The sequence below is a fragment of the Diabrotica virgifera genome, chromosome 1 (genome assembly GCF_917563875.1).
Source record: "Diabrotica virgifera virgifera chromosome 1, PGI_DIABVI_V3a".
Lineage (NCBI taxonomy): Eukaryota > Metazoa > Arthropoda > Insecta > Coleoptera > Chrysomelidae > Diabrotica > Diabrotica virgifera.
In genome coordinates, this window is record NC_065443.1 from 3,281,940 (window position 1) to 3,300,577 (window position 18,638).

General features: G+C 35.4%; 1 protein-coding gene across 4 annotated transcripts in view; it reads right to left on the minus strand.

Annotated features, from left to right (window-relative positions):
- LOC126886752 (NPC intracellular cholesterol transporter 1-like) overlaps positions 1 to 18,638 on the minus strand; it is a 209,648-nt gene that overhangs the window by 105,653 nt on the left and 85,357 nt on the right. For all 4 annotated transcript variants that reach the window (XM_050653792.1, XM_050653781.1, XM_050653787.1 and 1 more), the window contains exons 2-4: positions 11,740 to 11,958; positions 8,830 to 9,093; positions 7,464 to 7,649 (exon numbers count right to left, since the gene is read on the minus strand). In XM_050653792.1, the coding sequence (XP_050509749.1) occupies positions 7,464 to 7,649; positions 8,830 to 9,093; positions 11,740 to 11,958 (669 nt within the window). The remainder of the gene's footprint in view (positions 1 to 7,463; positions 7,650 to 8,829; positions 9,094 to 11,739; positions 11,959 to 18,638) is intronic.

The window sequence follows — 18,638 nt, forward strand, 5'->3', positions numbered from 1 at the left end:
TAGTTTTTTTGTCGAAAAATCAACATTTTAAATCGCGAATAACTCGAAAAGTATTGACTTACGTAAAAAACTTAATAGAACAAAAGGTGCTTAAAATAAGTCAATTTTTTCATTTCCGGCCTTATTTTAAACACGCGTTTTTCACCCCCCGAGAAGGGGTAAATGTCAGCCCCCAAGTAAAAGCAACCAACGGCACAAATTCAACTTTGAAGTGGAGGGTAAGTAGAACCTAAATCCAAATGTTCATGCAATTCGGAGTTGCCCCTGGAAATTACACTCCAAAACGGTTGGGCTATAAACGCTGGCGAATTAAATTAAACGGCTACGTTGAAACGCCTATGTTAAAGAGAAAAGAGAATCCAGATATGTTCTCCTCCAATCCATTCTGCAAGGAAAATATTTGGAAAGCTAGGTCCAGGAAGAAGAAGAACATCCTGGTTGAAGAACCTCACAATCTGTTCAACATATCTGTGCGTATTTCCGCACTGCTGCAGATAAGATAAAGATTGCCTTGATAATCGCCAACATTCGCCACGGATAGGCACATCGAAAAAAAAAAAGATGACATACACCAAATTACCCTGATGTTCCTAGAAAAATGTTTGGACAGATCGGGATAGTATTTGTTTCTTTATAGACAAGGCAACATAAATATGGCTTTAATACATTAAAAATCTCCCGATCCATTGTCGCCGGCTCTCTGTTTATGGTCGAATACTTTATTTTGGTCCTCACACCGCTACGTAAATAATTATACCAACTATTTTTAAAATTATTCATTGCTGGACATTGATCTTTATTCCAAGACCTAAGACATTAAATTTATAATCGATAATAATTTGAATATCACTTTTAAACCTTGAATTTTTCTAGAATTGCGTTTCTCATTCCCCATATCTCTCTGTATTTTCTAGTTTTGATGTTATTTATTAAATTTATCATCTTGATAAACAGGTTGATCTTCCTTTAGATATCGTGTTTTGTTTTCCTGGCTGATACGCCCGTCAATGAGAGCAAGAACAGGATATTATCTCCGAATTCTATCCTACTGCATGGATTTTAATGAAACTTTGGGAATAGCCTCTAGTTATCTCCTAATTCAAAGTCTACCCTATATACCAGGGTTGGCCAAACTGTGGCTCGCGAGCCAGATGTGGCTCTTTAAAGGATTATTTGTGGCTCTCAATAAATGTCCCTGAATTACTTTTAATTTTTGTTTCAAAATGTGGCAACAAATATAAAATACTAAGCGTAACATCAGGACTTGGCCAAGGAGACCCCTTATCACTGTTGCTATTCAGTTTGGCCTTAGAATATCTAATAAGTAAAATATAATTTGAGCTGACAGGAGGATTTGCGAATCAAGGATCAAAACTATTGTTGGCCTTTCTGATGATATAGGAGCAGTCGATCATTCTACAAAAGACGTGAGAGAGGTGTGTTCACAACTCGAGGAAAAAAATGTAGTCTGGGCCTTCGAATAAATGAAGAGAACACGAAATACATGCTAGTAACCAAAAATATAAGATCAAGAGTTAGGCAGAACATAACTATTAATGACCTCAACTTCGAAGTAGTAAAAGAGTTTAAATATCTAGGAACGGTAATCACAGATGACAATCACATTATAAAAAGAGGTCTTAGCAAGGATAACTGCGTGGCATAGAGCATTATACTCATACTCCCTATCATCATTACTAAGATCTAAGCTGCTAAAAAAACAATCTAAATTAAGACTATACAGCTAATTATTCGCCCAAATATGGAAGTGAAACTTGGACTCTACATCAGTGGGAAATAAATCTTCAGATGCAAATCCACTAATGCATGTTAGCGATCGTATTTTTTATTAACTCTCTGTTTCTTGAAAAATGTATCAGAGATTGATTGCCGTTAATCCCTGTCCATTGCCGTATGTCTCGAAGCCAGGACATTTTCTTGCGTCCCATTCCTCTCTTGCCTTAAATTTTACCCTCGATTATAAGTTGGAGGAACTGGTATTTTTCATTTCGCATGGTGCCACCTTGATACACAGTTTTCCTTTTCTTGATGGTTTCGAAAAGTTGACGTTCTTGGTTGATTCTTTTAAGGACATCTACATTTGTGACTTTCGCTGTCCATGGCATCTTTGGGATATGACAATAAAGCCACATTTCGAAAGCTTCTAATCTGTTTATATCCCTCGTTTGTCCCTTTTGAGTGTCCAGCCCTCTACGCCATATAGCAGCACCGAGCGTATGTAGCACTTAGTAAACCTTAGTCTCAGTTGAAGATCGAACTTTGAACAGGTCAGTACCTTCCTGAATTTTACGAAAGTTTGTCGAGCTTGCTCAATGCGACCTTTTACTTCCCTGTCCGATGCCCAGTCTTCAAAAAGCCACATTCCCAGGTACAGTCAACCCGCTTATTAGAACAGTGGCGGATCCAGAAATTTTGTTTGGGGGGGGGGGTCATGGGTCTTGAGGGTGATTTAATTACCTATCTCTGATGCAAGGTGACTTAGTCTTACCAACCTTAGGATGAGTGGGTTTACAATTATGGGGGGGGGGTCATGACCCCCATGACACCCCCCTGTATCCGCCAGTGTATTAGAATCCCTGATATTGAAATATCCCGCTTTAAGGAATAGAAATTTGAGGTCCCGAAACGTTTCCACTAGCCATCGATGATCGGATATTAGAATTGAGTTATTCGTGGTTGAAAATTGGCTATTTTCATTGAAAAATGACACCTTTTCTGACGGTTTTTTTGCGAATACATACCTTAAAAACTATACATCTAACTAAAAAACTGTATAAAACATTTTTGTAGCTTATAAAAAATAAAGATATTCGTCCCTTGTCCCTTCATACATCTATTTAATTATAATACAAAAAGAGATATTATGGTAGGTGAAAAGTTTTTTTTTGTGCATGCTCAAATCGGTGTATTCAATTTGAAATAACAGAAACGGTCGATTTTAGGTATATAATTCTACCAACACTTTTTGTAGTGCTTGAGAAGACCTTTAAAATGAGTAATATTAAAAATGTCGATTACACTCAAACTAAGCGAGACATGCTGCAAAAAAATAATTGATGATTCAGGTATTTTAAGAAAAAATGAGAAGTATATTTAATCCCTTATCCAGCAGAATTTAAATGCATCGTTTTCTTTCTACAATACCTGTTATTGTAGTGTTATTAATACAAACAACTAATCTATTTAAAGCATCAGTTAATAAAATAATTATAGCCAGAATGATATATCCAGATATTGTTGTTTCATTCCTTGTTTTTCTTTCTACCATACAACACACCACTCGAGTCCTTTTCCTTTTGTTTTATGCAAATATAATGTATTTAAATAATTCACCGATTTGTTATTTAAAAGGTAGATGAACAGCAATAAAGATTTATTCAAATTATATACATTGGCAGAAACCAGAATTATAATATGTATTATAAATTTGAACTTGAAGAAGGTCCAAAATGCGCATCATTGACGTACTAAACATGTAAATATATGCCATTCTTTTTATAAGATCACGTCAAATCGTATGGCTAGATTATTGAATTGTAAAATCTCCATGGTATAGGAGAAGCCATTCCTTCGAATAAATCCATTCAAACATATAAAACTACATATTTCACGTATACGACTATATACCGTCTACGTATATGTGGTTTTATATTCAAACATATAAAACCACATATACGTGGACGATAGAAGGCTAAGAAGAAGAATATTTAGCAATAATTTGCCATCGTTGCAAAACGTGTACAAACAAATGACAGTGTTTTAGTGTTAATATGTGCCTATAAGATATATATTTATCTAGTTTCAAAAAAGACTCCCCAAACACCAGGCACACGTCTACAAAGACAGAACAAATTAAGACGGGGACGAAGCAACATCTCTGTTATGGTATGTTAAACAGTAAATGGTTAAGTTCAATTAGTTACCACTATAAACAGCCCGGATTAACCGATAATAGTATCAAAGGCCCGGTTTCAGGTAAAATTTATTTTAGGCTTTATTATGGGAGTACCGCCTAGTCAGTGTTAATTGCAAAAGACCAACTCTGTCTACCTCGGTGGCTTATCGCTCCGGGTGGGTCTTAACAATGGGTCAGGTCAGATAAATTTAATAATATTTACGACCGCACTAATTGAACTCAAACCAATTACTGTTGAACAAACCATACCAGAAACACTCAAAAATCCGGCAACGATTTACTCCACACACATTGATCATTGATACAGTGCTCTCTGAGACTGTCAAAGATTTGTACCGCTTGTTGTATAATAACAATTGAAGACACAAGTGCGTGAAGGGTCTATGTGACAATTTTTTCAAAATATGTTTTTTATGTTAAAAGTACGTTTTTAGAACCTAAAAATCTTTCAAACAAGTCAAACATGTTTTAACATTAATATTTTCTAAGTTACTAGAGCGTAAAGGATCTATGTACACAGTAAATTTTAAAATGTAATTGCATAAAGGATCTATGTACACAAGATGTTACTTATATCCCTTATCCACTGAGATTTCTATGGATTTGTTGTACATGAATCCTTTATTAACTAACATGATTATAATTTTTTTGTTTATTGATTTCATGTAGTGAATAACCTATAATATAAAAAATGAATCCTTTATGCCTGAATACACTGATTTTCTCCTTCCGTAATATATCACTTAGTTCCTAAAAGTAGGGTTATGTAGTTATTATTTACATCTAGACGGTATGCAGTGTTCATGTTTCTATTGATAATTTTATTGAAAAAATGTCGTGTTCCCCAAGAAGTGATTGATGTAATCAAACAGCACATTTTATCTTTTCCTGCTGGGGAGCGTTCAAGTATTACGTAACGCGATTTTTGAAGATTTTTGACCCCCCCTCCCCCCCTTCGTAGCGCACTCTAATGGGCGTTTAACTATTGCGTAACGCAATTTTTGAAGATTTTTTTACCCCCCCCCCCCCCAACCTGCGTTACGTAATACTTGAACGGCCCCTGACATGTCTCACTATTCCAGAAACAAAAATGCCAACAAAATGTATTTATCTCCCTTACTAAATACAGTAGAACCCCGCAAATCCGAACTAATTGGGGGGACAGCCTGTTCGGATTCCGAAAAGTTCGGATTATCCGAAAGTTAGCCTTAACTAGTAGTTCAAAGCTTTCATTGTGATTTTGAGTAGCCAAACGTTCTCGCAAGAGTGTGGACAATATTTTTGGACTCAAGTTGACTACGAGAGAACCAAAGTAAGTTTGTGTTTAACCTTTATAAACATTTTATAAACCTATATATTAAAGTATAATATTTATTTTTAAGAAATTTTAAATGTCAAAGTCCTAGTAATCCTACATTGTCCAATCTTCTGGCTTTACTCTGTATAATAAACATGTTTTTAAGTTTTTGTCTTGAATTTTAAAATTTTTTTCACTTTCCGTTGGTTCGGATTTGCCGAAAGTTCGGATTCGCGGGGTTCGGATTTACGGGGTTCTACTGTATGTCAAAAATGCATGAACTATATGAACAATATATCAAAGAAAATGAACTGGATAAAAGGTTTGCAGTAACAAAGAGTTTCTACTGTAACATTTTCGTTACAGAATTTAATCTGTCAGTTGGACAGCCCAAGAGTGACACTTGTTCTACCTGTGATGCAGGTTTGGGAAACGATGAGCATAAAGAAAATTTCCATTTTGCTTTTGACCAGCAGAAAGCAGACAGGCAATATGCGCGTGACAATAAAAACATATGTTATATAACCGTTGACCTGCAACAGACTATGCCACTACCAAGACTTACAACTTCAAAAGCTTTTTATCTAAGGCAGATGTGGTTCTACAATCTTGGAATTCACAGCATAACAGACGAAGGTGATAAGGCCTACTTTTTTAATTGGACTGAAAATGTAGCCACAAAGGGTAGCTTAGAAGTAGGTAGTTCTCTGCACACATTTGTGCAACTTTTATCCAGTAGAAACAAGAAAATAGATCATCTTATCATGTGGTCTGATTCTTGTACTAGTCAGAACAAAAGCTTTAATCTGATATTATGTCTATATCAGTACCTTATTTTATAAAAATATGTTAATGTTATAGACCATAAGTTTCCGGAAGTGGGACATTCCTTCCTAGATTCTGATAGAGATTTTGGAGTAAAAGAGAAAAAATTAAGAAAAATTGAGAATTTGTTCAGTCCAGATCAGTATAGAGACGTTATTCGGGAATCGAGTAAGAAAGGATCGATTATTATCAACATGGAAAACCACTTTAAAAATATTAAAGAAATTGCAATCAATTTAAATTGATTTAACAGAAAAAACTAACAAAGAAAAAATAAATATGAGGGATGAGGTAAAATGGATTCGTGTTGAAAAATATGGTGAATATATGTACAAAAAAACACTAGATCTATTCACACCTTTCCTAAAAGTAGATATCCCTAAGAATGCAAGAGTAGTTACAGAACCAGAATTTAATTTACCAGTAATGGCTAACAAAACAAACATTTTGACCGAAGAAAAAATTAACAATTTAAAACAACAGTAAATTTTTATTGATGAGCCTTATAGACATGTTTACACCAATATTTGTGAAAAGCAGCAAGATGCAGATATAGGCACAACACCAAGTACTAGGCGAAGAACATGTTAAGGTTTCTTTTTAGTGAAAGTGTAGTTTTTTTTTAATTTGATTTACTATCTTTGTACAAATTAAACCAACAATTATTAATTGTATATGTTATTAATAAACAAGAACAGTATATTGTGTTATTTTTGTTATTACATATATCCTTTATGCATTTAAACAATTTGGTACTTCTTCTACTTACTCAATGGATCAAGGATCTAAGTACGTTTAAAATCTAATATCTTTTTCTAATAATAAATGTTTTTTTTTAATTATTGTTACTAAATACATTAGCTTTAGCACTACTTATCCTATAAATTTAGTCAATTTAGCTCTTATAGTAAAAAAGTTCTAGTATAAAAACTTTACCTTCATTTTTCTCAATAACTTGAAAATGTCACATAGACCCTTCATGCACTTGTGTCTTCAATTATTAGTTTGTAATGCCCCTTTTCTGAAAACTTGTAGAACTTTTCAAGAGTTAGACCTTAAGGTTGCCACATCCTTACACCTCTACATTCAGGATCTGCGTGATAGCCACTTGGATGGACAATAGTGTACACATACACAGACATCCGAAAGACTTGTATTAACTAGTAAATAATATTGTCGTTCTAGGATTTTGTTTATGTTTACTTTTGTTTATGTTCTAGTTTTGTTTGATGTTATTTATAAATATATCATATTATATAGAAAACCTTTCACCTTTCGAATGCACATTCATCGCTGTAGAATGTAGAAGATCAAAGACATGTGAGAACTCTATATCTTGCTGTATTCTGGATAATTTCACCCCCAACATAAATACAAAAAAAATCATTATATGTATGTACTTACATCTGCTGATTTACTACAGGGCACAGTCGGTAAATTGAGAGGAACGAAGCCCTTTGTGGGCCCAGTTTCGTTGTGATATGTAATCTGGAACGGTACCATAGGAGTCTCTTTGTTGCCCAAGTAACTGAACCACCTCAAGGCAGTGCATTTGGCGGAGCCCCAGTCTCCACACATCAGATCCATTACCTGACAGAAAAGATAAGTTAATAAATTTCTCTCAATAAATATCTTAAAAGGACTTTAACTTTCTAAATTGAAAAAAAAAATTAAGCATTTTTTAATTATTTTTAAAGAAAAAACTGTTGTAACAAACTAATCCCTTACGCTACCTACGCCCCTGGAGGGAGACTGTAATAATTACGGGAGTCCCAACATATGGCTTTTCAAGGGCCCTCTACTTTGTGAAGTGACCTATGGGCCATTCCACGAACATACGCCTGTTTTGGATTACTTCGACAACGAATATTTTACTGTGCAACATAAGAAGTACGAAAGTAAATGGCGCTAATAATTATTCCAATAAACAACAATGTAATTTGCAATTTACTTTCGTTCTTCTTATTTTCCACAGTAAAATATTCGTTGTCGAAGTAATCCAAAACAGGCGTATGTTCGTGGAATAGGGTATACATATCGTATGTGTGGTCTTCTGACCATTGCCTGTATATCTTGCAGATGTGAATGGAGTAACACTAATACAGTATTATGTATTAGCTTTTGCTTTCAGTTAGCATTCAGATTTTGTATCGTAAAGACGTAATACACAGCTCGATCGATTATCATGATTTTCATTGTAAGCAACCCTAAACCTGAGATTATTATTAGTAACATTACATATATGTGTTAGGCTACCCAATATATATTTATGTGATAAGTTCGTCACCTATCGCGTCGCTTATACCTTTAATTAGCACCTACCGTGGCGCTTTATAAGTAGCCCCTACGTGGAGCTTACCCTTTATACTTTTATACTGTTATATTAATGGTTATGTTTGTTACATTTTTTAAAGAAGGTTTGAGGTATACAAAACAAATTTTTCTACACTTTCTGCCTTCCTGTAACATTTTTTTTTAAGTTTTAGAATCCAACGTCCAACGTGTAGGTGCAACTGTTGAGTTGAAGCTGCACAGGCCAGGCGTCGCGCGCGTTGTTGTATACAAACGGCTTTTAGCTCAGGTAGGTACCGTTATAAATTCAGCTGTACCTTCGTTTCCATTTCGAACTTCTTAATAAAATTTTAGGGCAGCATTTATATGAAATTAAGTAATGTCTTGAAATTAAGGAATGCTATTAGTTAAAAACAAAAATTGATTTTTTAAAATTCAAAAAGTAGAAGTCCCCTTAAAAATTGTTTCATTTACTTACCTTTCCGCCGGTGGCCGGCACGCTAACTTGTCTGCAAGATCCAAACACGTTCTCCATGAAAGAGTTTTCCATGAAATAATCAATCTCGTTCACGTAAGTCGTGTTTGTTTCTGGATCGAAACGCTTCTCGGTGACGTTTAAGAACCTGGAGTGTTCCGGTGAACAGGTCATGTGGCAGACTGTTTTCAGGAAGTTCTCCATGCAAGGCGGGCATCTGCTGAGCAAGGTTTGGGGGAGGGCCATGTTCTGTTCGAGAATTTGCAACTGCAAGGAAAAAGATGCAAATACAATTTGTTACATATGAGTAATACTATCCAAGGAATAGTAACAACAGTTTAAGAGATCTGTTTAATTTCTGTCTTTTTAACAGCACTATACCAGACAAATGGTGATACTAATCCACAAAACAGGGGATGGCTGGTTTGGAAAACTACCGACCAATTAGTTTACTGAGCCATATAAACCTTTCACAAGAGTAATTACCACTAGACTGGGAAACAAATTGGACTTTACAAACCAATGGAACAGGGCGTTTTCGTAGTGGATTCGGAACAAATGACCATCTTCAAAGTATTAAGACGGTAATTGAAAAATCGATTGAGTACAATAGGCCACTTGTCCTTGCCTTTGTGGACTTCCATAAGGCCTTTGATACCGTTGAGCTGGACGCAGTCTTGAGTGCTTTACATATATGCCGTATCGATTATCGATATACTAAGCTAATATACAACATCTATAAGAACGTTACAATGGTAGTGAAGCTGCACGAGAATACCAATCCCATACGAATTGTCACCTAAGATGTTTATCACCGTTCTGGAATGCTTGATTGGAGGGAGAAAGGTTTAAATATAGATGGACAAAATCTAACAAACTTGCGTTTCGCAGACGATGTAGTTCTACTGGCAGACAATTTAAAGGATACTAGAATAATGTTGCAAAACCTTCAAGAAGTGTACTCTCAGGTTGGGTTAAAAATTAACATATCTAAGACAAAACTAATGACAAGTCACAAACCTGGTCCCCAGTGAAAACATTGTCATTAACGATTGCGAAATGGAGTTTGCGCAAAAGTACAAATACCTTGGTCATGAAATACGAATCACGAGAGACAATCAAACGTGCGAATTGAAACGAAGAATTATCCTCTCCTGGGCCGCATACGGTAAACTCGAAAACGTATTCAAAAGTGATCTTCCAATCTGCTTGAAACGGAAAGTCTTTAACCAATGCGTTTTGCCGGTTATGACCTATGGTGCTGAAACTGTAACATTAACAACGGCATCTGCTAGGAAGCTCCATGGAAGCGGGGGAACCGCTTCCCTATATTTCGATATAAGAAAATATATTACTAATTAATATTTAATTATCAAAATCTTTCCCCAATCCAAGTAATCTACATATTACCTAGGAAATAGGCATTGAAAAGTATTAAAAATTAATTGTATGCTAACGAACTCAATATGCACACAATTCAACTATTCGGTCCACTCCTGGCAGAAGCGCATCTCAAAATCGCCGTTTGTCATGCAATTGTTGTCTCGTTTAAAAATTGGTCAGGGTTCAATGACCGCACTCACTAGTCGCGCAAATTTTGATACCCTGGAAGCGATCGTTTTAGCGCCATCCGAAAGTGGGATGCTCTGACTGTTGCTAAGGGGTGCTTAGGTACATACATTCGCTTAAAGAATATTTCGATTTAAATTTTTTGCAGAGATTTTTCCTTTTACTGATCTTTTATTTGACATTCTACAGATGACATCAAATGACATTGGATTTTGTATAAGACAAATTGATGAATTTATTAATACGATAATTAAAAAACGAGAGCAGTTTAAAACTATTTGGGATAAAACTGAAAATTGGGGTTTGAACATGATAGAAAAGTAATGAAGATTGATAATGTCGGCAACAGAAAGATCTTTTGATAATATTCTACAACAAATGAATTCTCGCTTTCAAAATTTTAACGAATTAAAATTTGTAGAATTTCTAATTATAATTCATCAAAATTTCCCACAGACGATTTCACTACGATTAAATAATGAAAATTTTTTGATATCCCAGCTTTGCATTCTCAGTTAAGTGTCGTTTAGGAAACAACTGACATTGACATTAGTGATTAAGAAATACCGAGAAATATAGGTATTTCTTTATCACTACTGGTTTAAGCGAGTCCCTGTGTGAAGTGGTCAAGTTGTGTGAATTAGTACTAACTATCTCAGCCACAAACAAGTGCATCAGTTGAACGAAGTTTTTCAGTATTAAAATTCATCAAAAGTTTACAAGAAATTCAACAAGCGAAGACAGACTTTAAGTTAGCCCTATTATCCAATGAAAAAGACTGCATTCAACAATTATCAGAAGTTGATAGAATAGACCTCAAGTATAAATAAGTGTCATATTGTTGAAACTTTTGAGTTGTGGAAAATGCCTTGGAATATAAAAAAAATTTAAATTGAACTTATCTTTAGGAAAAGAAATAGCGAGCAAGCAATACAGATCAATGATAGGTCACTACATAGTCACTAGAAATAGCGGGAATAGAGTGCCTCACGCATTGATCGGGGTCGGATTTAGTGTGTGAGTCCTTGTACCCAGGACGTCTCACTTAAGCACTTTGCTGATAGAGAGCCCCAATGGCGCATCAGAGTGTTATCAGGTGGAAGTGGCTCGACCCTCGACCCCTAATAAAATATTTTTATATCCTTATTGAATCGCTTCCCCTTTCGAAAAAGTCACCGCACGCTACTGCGTAAAGGGTTTTCTGGAATAAAGAAACTTGGTGGTGGAACGATGAAGTGCAACAGAAGATTAGAGAGAAAAAAGAGAGCAGAAAGAGGTCTAAAAGAGAGGAAGATAAGAAAATACATATACAAGGTAGCAAATATATAAGCTAGTAGATCCTACCTGATCAGGTCCACAGCATGTCGCTTCGGGCGACAAATCTGGACAACGTTTTTTCAAAATGGCAATCGCTTCTTCGTCGACCAATTTTTTAGGAGGACCATCGTAGTAACAATTTTTCGTCGTTCCTGTGTTGGGATCCTCATAACAAGCTCCATACCATATGCACTGGCCGTTTGACGTTCGCCTGCTCGCTGAATCATTACTAGTTGCACTAAGAACCTGTAACAAAAAAAATCATATAAATTTGTTGTAAAACAATATAGGACAATTTAAAATATCTAAGCCTCTATCAAACCTTAGTCTATCCATTTTAAATACATATAGGCATCCACTTTTCCTCTTTTGTAAAATTGCCATGGACGCATATATATGGTGTATTCCACGAATATACGTCTGTTTTGGATTATCACGACAATATTTTAGTGTGCAACATAAGAAGTACGAAAGTATTTTGCTCTAATAGTTACTCCAATAAACAACAATATAATTTGCAATTTACTTTCGTTCTTCATATTTTCACGTTTGCACAGTAAAATATTCGTTGTCGCGATAATCCAAAACAGAGGTATATTCGTGGAATGGGGTATATTTGTTCGGCTTTGTTATTTAATTCTCTAATTACCCATATGCACGTCAACAGTGAATATAAAATTCTTAATTGTATGTCAAACAATGCGCAATAACTACCTCTTAAAACCTACCAAATTTCAATTGCATACCTCAACCGGTTTTAGAGCAATAAATAAATCGTCAGTTTATAAGAAAAAATTCAACATCCCGTATATCGGAAACGAAACATTTGCGGACATAATGTTTATCAAGTAAACTGTCATTATTTTTTCATGCAGAATTACCCCTAAAAGTTTGCCTCACTTATTTAGAAACACCCTGTATTTATGAAGAACATGACTAGTTGTTAAAGTACCTAACTTTTTTATTATCCAACATAAGCGAATGAATCACAAAACAGAATGTTAAGAAAACCTAAGGTTATAGTTGGGTTTTAATTTCAGTATTTTATAGATGCTAGAACATTTTACAGGGTGTGGTGAACTTTGAGAAAAAACACAGTTTGATTGGTACACCCGGTATACAGCGACAATTTAGCTGTCTAGCAACAATTTTATTACAGCGATATTGTTAAAGAATAAGGTTATAACATGTTAAAGAAATCACTTAAATCGGACAACAGGTTTAGGAAATTCGAGACATCAAAAATGACCCACTTTTAAGGTGATGCGTTAATTTCTTGGGGAGTAGTGTACATTATTGCATTTGATGTATATTATAAAATACTAAGTTTTTTATGTATAACTTCCATCGTTACCTTCCATCGTATTTACAACAAACAATTGCGTCTTTTATCATTACTACCGTCATAAAAGGGACTATAAATAAGTCTATGATTATTGTTGGTGCGATATGTTTAATGTTTTGTTTTATATATTCAAATTACAGTTTTTCTACGTACTCAGCACATAATTCTATGATAATTTTTGTTTTCGTTGGTGGATTATTGGCAGCAAAATCCATGCAAAACATTCGTGACACGCATTTCTTATTACACATTGTGATATTGCTCTTTGAATAACTAGAACTTTCTATATAAATAAAATTTAGATTTCTCGTTTGAAATTTTTCTCTACTGCGTAAAGATTCTTGGTAAATCGATGTTTTCCGTCCCCCCTCCTGTGAAGGGAAGATTTTTGGAAGAAGCCTGGGGTGGGAGTGGTAAACTTTTTTCCACCTACCTCTACCGAAAGTATACTTTTCCTGACCTGATTGTAGGGAGCAAAGTCGTACTTATCCTCCCTAGGGAGTAAAAGTAAAAGTGACGTCATGGTATCATATGCCATTGATGAAATAACTTATTGACGCCCTATACAATATTCTATTATCTACTACGTAAGTATCTATATATTTTATCGTTTATTTATAGAGCACCCTGTATTTTGCAGAATGTCAAAAACAGTAAATTGTTATTTTGATTTAACAATGTTTACATAATTTCCATAATTTGGCTTATATTTGACAGTTGACAGTTATACTGTACCTACTTGTTAGTTTTAGTGCTCTAATAAATTTTGTCAGTTAGTTACATAAATAATTTATTTAAAACTGAAAAAATTACTTGATATTTGAGGAAGGTGGAAAAATCATATGTATAGGTAACATGGGAGTAAAGTGCCTTTTCCTCCCTCGAATGATTACTGCCCTCTGCTACGCGTCGGGCAGTAAACTTGATTCATCATTCTCTTTGCCTTATCCCTATGCGGGGTCGGCTTCCCTAAATGTATTTCTCCACACATTTCTATCTTGGGTCATATCAATGTTAATCCCCTTTACCAACATGTCCTGCCTTACCGTCTCCCCCCAGGTCTTCTTTGATCTTCCGCTCCTACTCTTTCCAGGAATCTGCACTTCAGCTATTCTTCGTATTGGGTGATTAACGTCTCGACGTTGAACATGACCAAACCATCTTAACCTATGCTCTCTCATTTTGGCATCAATTGGTGCCACACCTAGACTTCCCCTAATATATTCATTTCTAATTTCTGCATGCATCTCCATCTATTTCTCCATTACTCTGTAATACCGATCCCAGGTACTTAAAACTATTGCTTTTTACAATCAGTTCACCATCCAAAGATACCATTTTATTTGTAGTAACTCCATCTTTAAATGAACATTCCAAATACTCTGTTTTTGTCCTACTAAGTTTTAAACCTTTTTCCTCCAGAGCTTGCCTCCACTGTTCCAGTTTCTGTTCTAAGTATCTTTCACTATTTCCTACTAACACGACATCATCAGCATACATTAAGCACCATGGAATGTTACCCTGTAGTTTCGCTGTTATCTGGTCCAAATCTAATGAGAATAAATACGGACTAAGCACAGAGCCTTGGTGCAATCCTACTTTCACATGAAATTTATGTCTCTCCCACACCTGTCCTAACACTAGTCGTTACTCCCTCATACATATCCCTCACAATCTTTACATATTCACCAGGGACTCCTTTCTTATTGAGTGCCCACCACAGAATCTTTCGAGGAACTCTATCATATGCTTTCTCAAGATCAATGAATACCATATGAGCGTTTGTTTCTTTACTCCTGTATTTTTCCATCAGCTGCCTTATAATGAAAATTGCATCTGTTGTTGATCCGCCCTGCATAAAGTCAAATTGATTCTCGGATATTTCGGTCTCTTCACGTATCCGTCTATCAATTACTCTTTCCCATATTTTCATGGTCTGGCTAAGCAGTTTTATAGCCCTGTAGTTTGTACAATGTTGTATATCTCCCTTGTTTTTGTAAACAGGTACCAGTATACTGCTTCTCCATTCGTCTGGAATTTGTCTTCGTTTGTCCAACTTCCATAATTCTATTAAATAGGCCTGCTAGCCACCTTGTTCCTGTCTCTCCCAATGCTCTCCACACTTCCCCAGGAATATCATCTGGTCCTACCGCTTTTTCTTTCTTTATTTCTTGAAGCGCTTGAGCCACTTCCTGCTACTGACCATTGCTGCTACTGTCTCCGTTGACTCTACAGGCTGTCTGTCAAATTCTTCATTTAATAAGCTGCCAAAGTACTTTCTCCATCTCTTTTTGACATCCATTTCGTGAACTAGTATTTTATTATTTTCATCTCGGATACATCTAATCTGATCTTTTGCTTTCTTTGCTCTCTGTTTGGTTATTTTATATATCTTCCTTTCGCCTTCCCTGGTATCAAGTTGATCGTATAGGTTTGAATACGCTTCTGCTTTGGCTTTTACTACTGCTACTATCGCTTCCTTTTTCGCCACCATATAGTTTTGAAGATCTGTGTCGGATCTGGTTTCTTGCCACTTTTTATATAATTTTCTCTTCTCTTTTATTTTTCCTTGTACTTCGTTTGGCCACCACCAAGTCTCTTTATCCTCAAACTTTTTTCCTGACGTTTTCCCAAGTATTTCAATAGCAGTCTCTCTAATACTACTGGCCATTTTTCTCCAAATTGTATTAGGGCTTCCTTTCATGTTCCAACATATTTTTTCTACTATTCTTCTCCTGAATAGATTCTTTCTCATCTTTTAGCAGTCACCACTTGATTTTTTGTGGTCCTCTCCGATATTTTTGTTTAGTTTCGCTTTTTTACTTCGATGTCCAGAACAAGCAGCTTATGTTGCTGGCTTACTGTCTCACTAACTATTACCTTGCAGTCCTTGCATTCACTTATGTCTTCTTTCCTTATCATGAAGTAGTCTATTTGGGATTGATGTTGTCCACTTTTGTAGGTAATAAGTTGAGTTTCGCTCTTTTTAAAGAATGTGTTAACAATCGCCATATCCAATGCTGTTGCCAATTCAAGCATGTTATCTCCAGCTTCATTTCTAGTTCCAAAGCTTAATCCCCCATGTATTGCTTCGTATCCTGCCTTGGCTTGGCCCACATGTGCATTGAAATCACCTCCTACATTCTATTCCATTTCATTCCATTCCATTCCTAAACTTCATTCTCGGGAGGAAAAGTAGCACTTTCCTCCCTTGTTATACAAACAGCTATTGCTTTTTTTTCTCCCAAAATTCAGGTTCAGTGGCATTTTCTTCTCTGATGACTGGACTATGTAAGGCTTCATGTTCAATGTTTTGTAGAAAGGCATAAAAAGTAAATTTTATCTACATCAAGAGATAGATCTAGATCCCAAGAATGTTAATTTAATTAAAAATGTATACTACAATCAAACAGCGGTCGTACGGGTGGAAGCTACGAAGCTAGTGAGACAAATCAAGTAGAAATTCAAAGCGAAGTGAGACAGGGATGCGTGCTGTCGCCACAATTATTTAATGTGTACTCCCAACTAAAATTTCAGGAGGCACCATGGGAAAGAACTGAAGGTATAAGGATTGGAGGGAGCATAATTAATAACATAAGATTTACAGACGATACCGCAATCATGGTAGAGAATATTACAGACGATTTACAGAAATCATTAACAGAAAAAGCAAAACGGTGGGACTAACAATGAGTATAGATAAAACCAAATACATGATGATCTCGAAAAACCCTGTTGACAACATACATCTGACATTGGAGGAAAAACCGTTAAAGAGGGTCGACAAGAAGTATAAATACATCGGAGCAATTATTAATTATAAATTCAGAATTAGATCAAGATGGGGAGATATATAGAGTTTAATAAGTCTGACACGTAGAACATGTCAAATGACAGGAATTATAGTGGTGGTAAATAATAGCAGTCTGATTTTTGCATAAGAGTTTAATGAAAAGGTAACAAATCAATTGGAAATTCTCTCCGACAAAATACATGGGACGTTTTCGTGGTCTGACGTTCGAAACCTGTAACTTGTTCCACAATTAAAACTTCCCCTGTTCCAGTGTTCCCGTACATCAAAGTTTGTCCGACTAGACACCGTTAAGCTATTACCAAATTTTCAGCTTGCTATTAATCAACCTTTTTTTGTGCGCGGGATCCAGGCCTATAAGTAATAATGCTCATGTCTGAACATAAATCACAAAAATAAAAAAAAATTGGCGCTTAATAGATACTGAAAACAACACAATCTGTGGAAAAACAACTATTGAGTACAAAAATAGATAAAAATATTATGAATCTCTAATATAAATAGCTAGATTCCAACAACAACTAAAGTCAAGGATGTCTGAACTTAAGTAACACAACTGAAGGAAATTGGCTCAAAATAAAATACTCTTTTGTGTTTATATTGTCACATTTGGCCTATGAGAACTAATGAATTATAAATAAATCTAATCAATTGTTAGTATTAATTATACCATTATTAGAATAAAAATCAGGCTGTTTTCAAATAATGTTCACTTACAGGAAATACTGTACTTTTGTACCGTAAATATCCCACAATTAAAAAAATAACATCAATTTTTAATACGTTGTTTTTTATCGTAATATAATTATAATTGCTTGTTTCACTAATGTACCTGAAAATGTATTCATATCACCATTATTATTAGTATAACACCTATTACGAGGCTAAATACGAAATACGATAGATATCCTGAAAGTTCTATTAAACAAAAAACGACATATTTTTATAAAAATAACTTTGTTTTATTGTTTAACCAGTATAAATAGGCCCTAGACGTTTTGCCTTAAGGGAAGGGGGGGGGGGATTTCAAATGAAACACTAACCAAAATACATAAAAACGATCAACCTAAACTACATAAAAGACGAATAATAACTTCTATGCATTAAGTTCCCTTAATTTTCTTAAGTCATTAAATCTGTCTATGGTTTAAGTTTCATATCAGCTAATACATGTTTCAACGATTTCCTTCGTTAATTTTGGACCTTGTGGAAGGGGAGAGGATTTCCCCTATGCTCCCCGTAGATCTGCCAATGTGAAGAACTCGGAGCGTACCCCTCATGATAGGTATAGAATAGGTTTATCAGATAAAGGAGTTCTCACGAGAGAAGTCTCGTGACAAGTTTAAATTAAATATTGTTTTATATGCGCTTAAACAACTTCTTCTCCTTCTTAAGGTTCTAAAAAATTTATAAAACACTAACAAAAGGCGCAAGCCACAAAAAATACTAACAAAACCCAAAAACGGGCAAGCTGGGCCCACATCCTTGAGCGCCGAGTCACCAAACTGGACGTAGCCCTAAGCGGGGACTCGAGGACAGAACAAGCAATACAGACAGGGCCGTCTTAACCCGGGGGTGCAAGGGGTGCGAGGCACCCGGGCGCCAAGTCCAAGGGGCGCAAGCCGAACACTTGCTAAGCTCAAACTTGCGTTTTTTGTCCTTAAAAAACTACAAATAACAAAAACATACAAGTGCACTTTTGGTATCTTTTACAAAGGCTATTAATGCTTACTACACCTACGATATGCAAATGAAATATGAAACCCATTT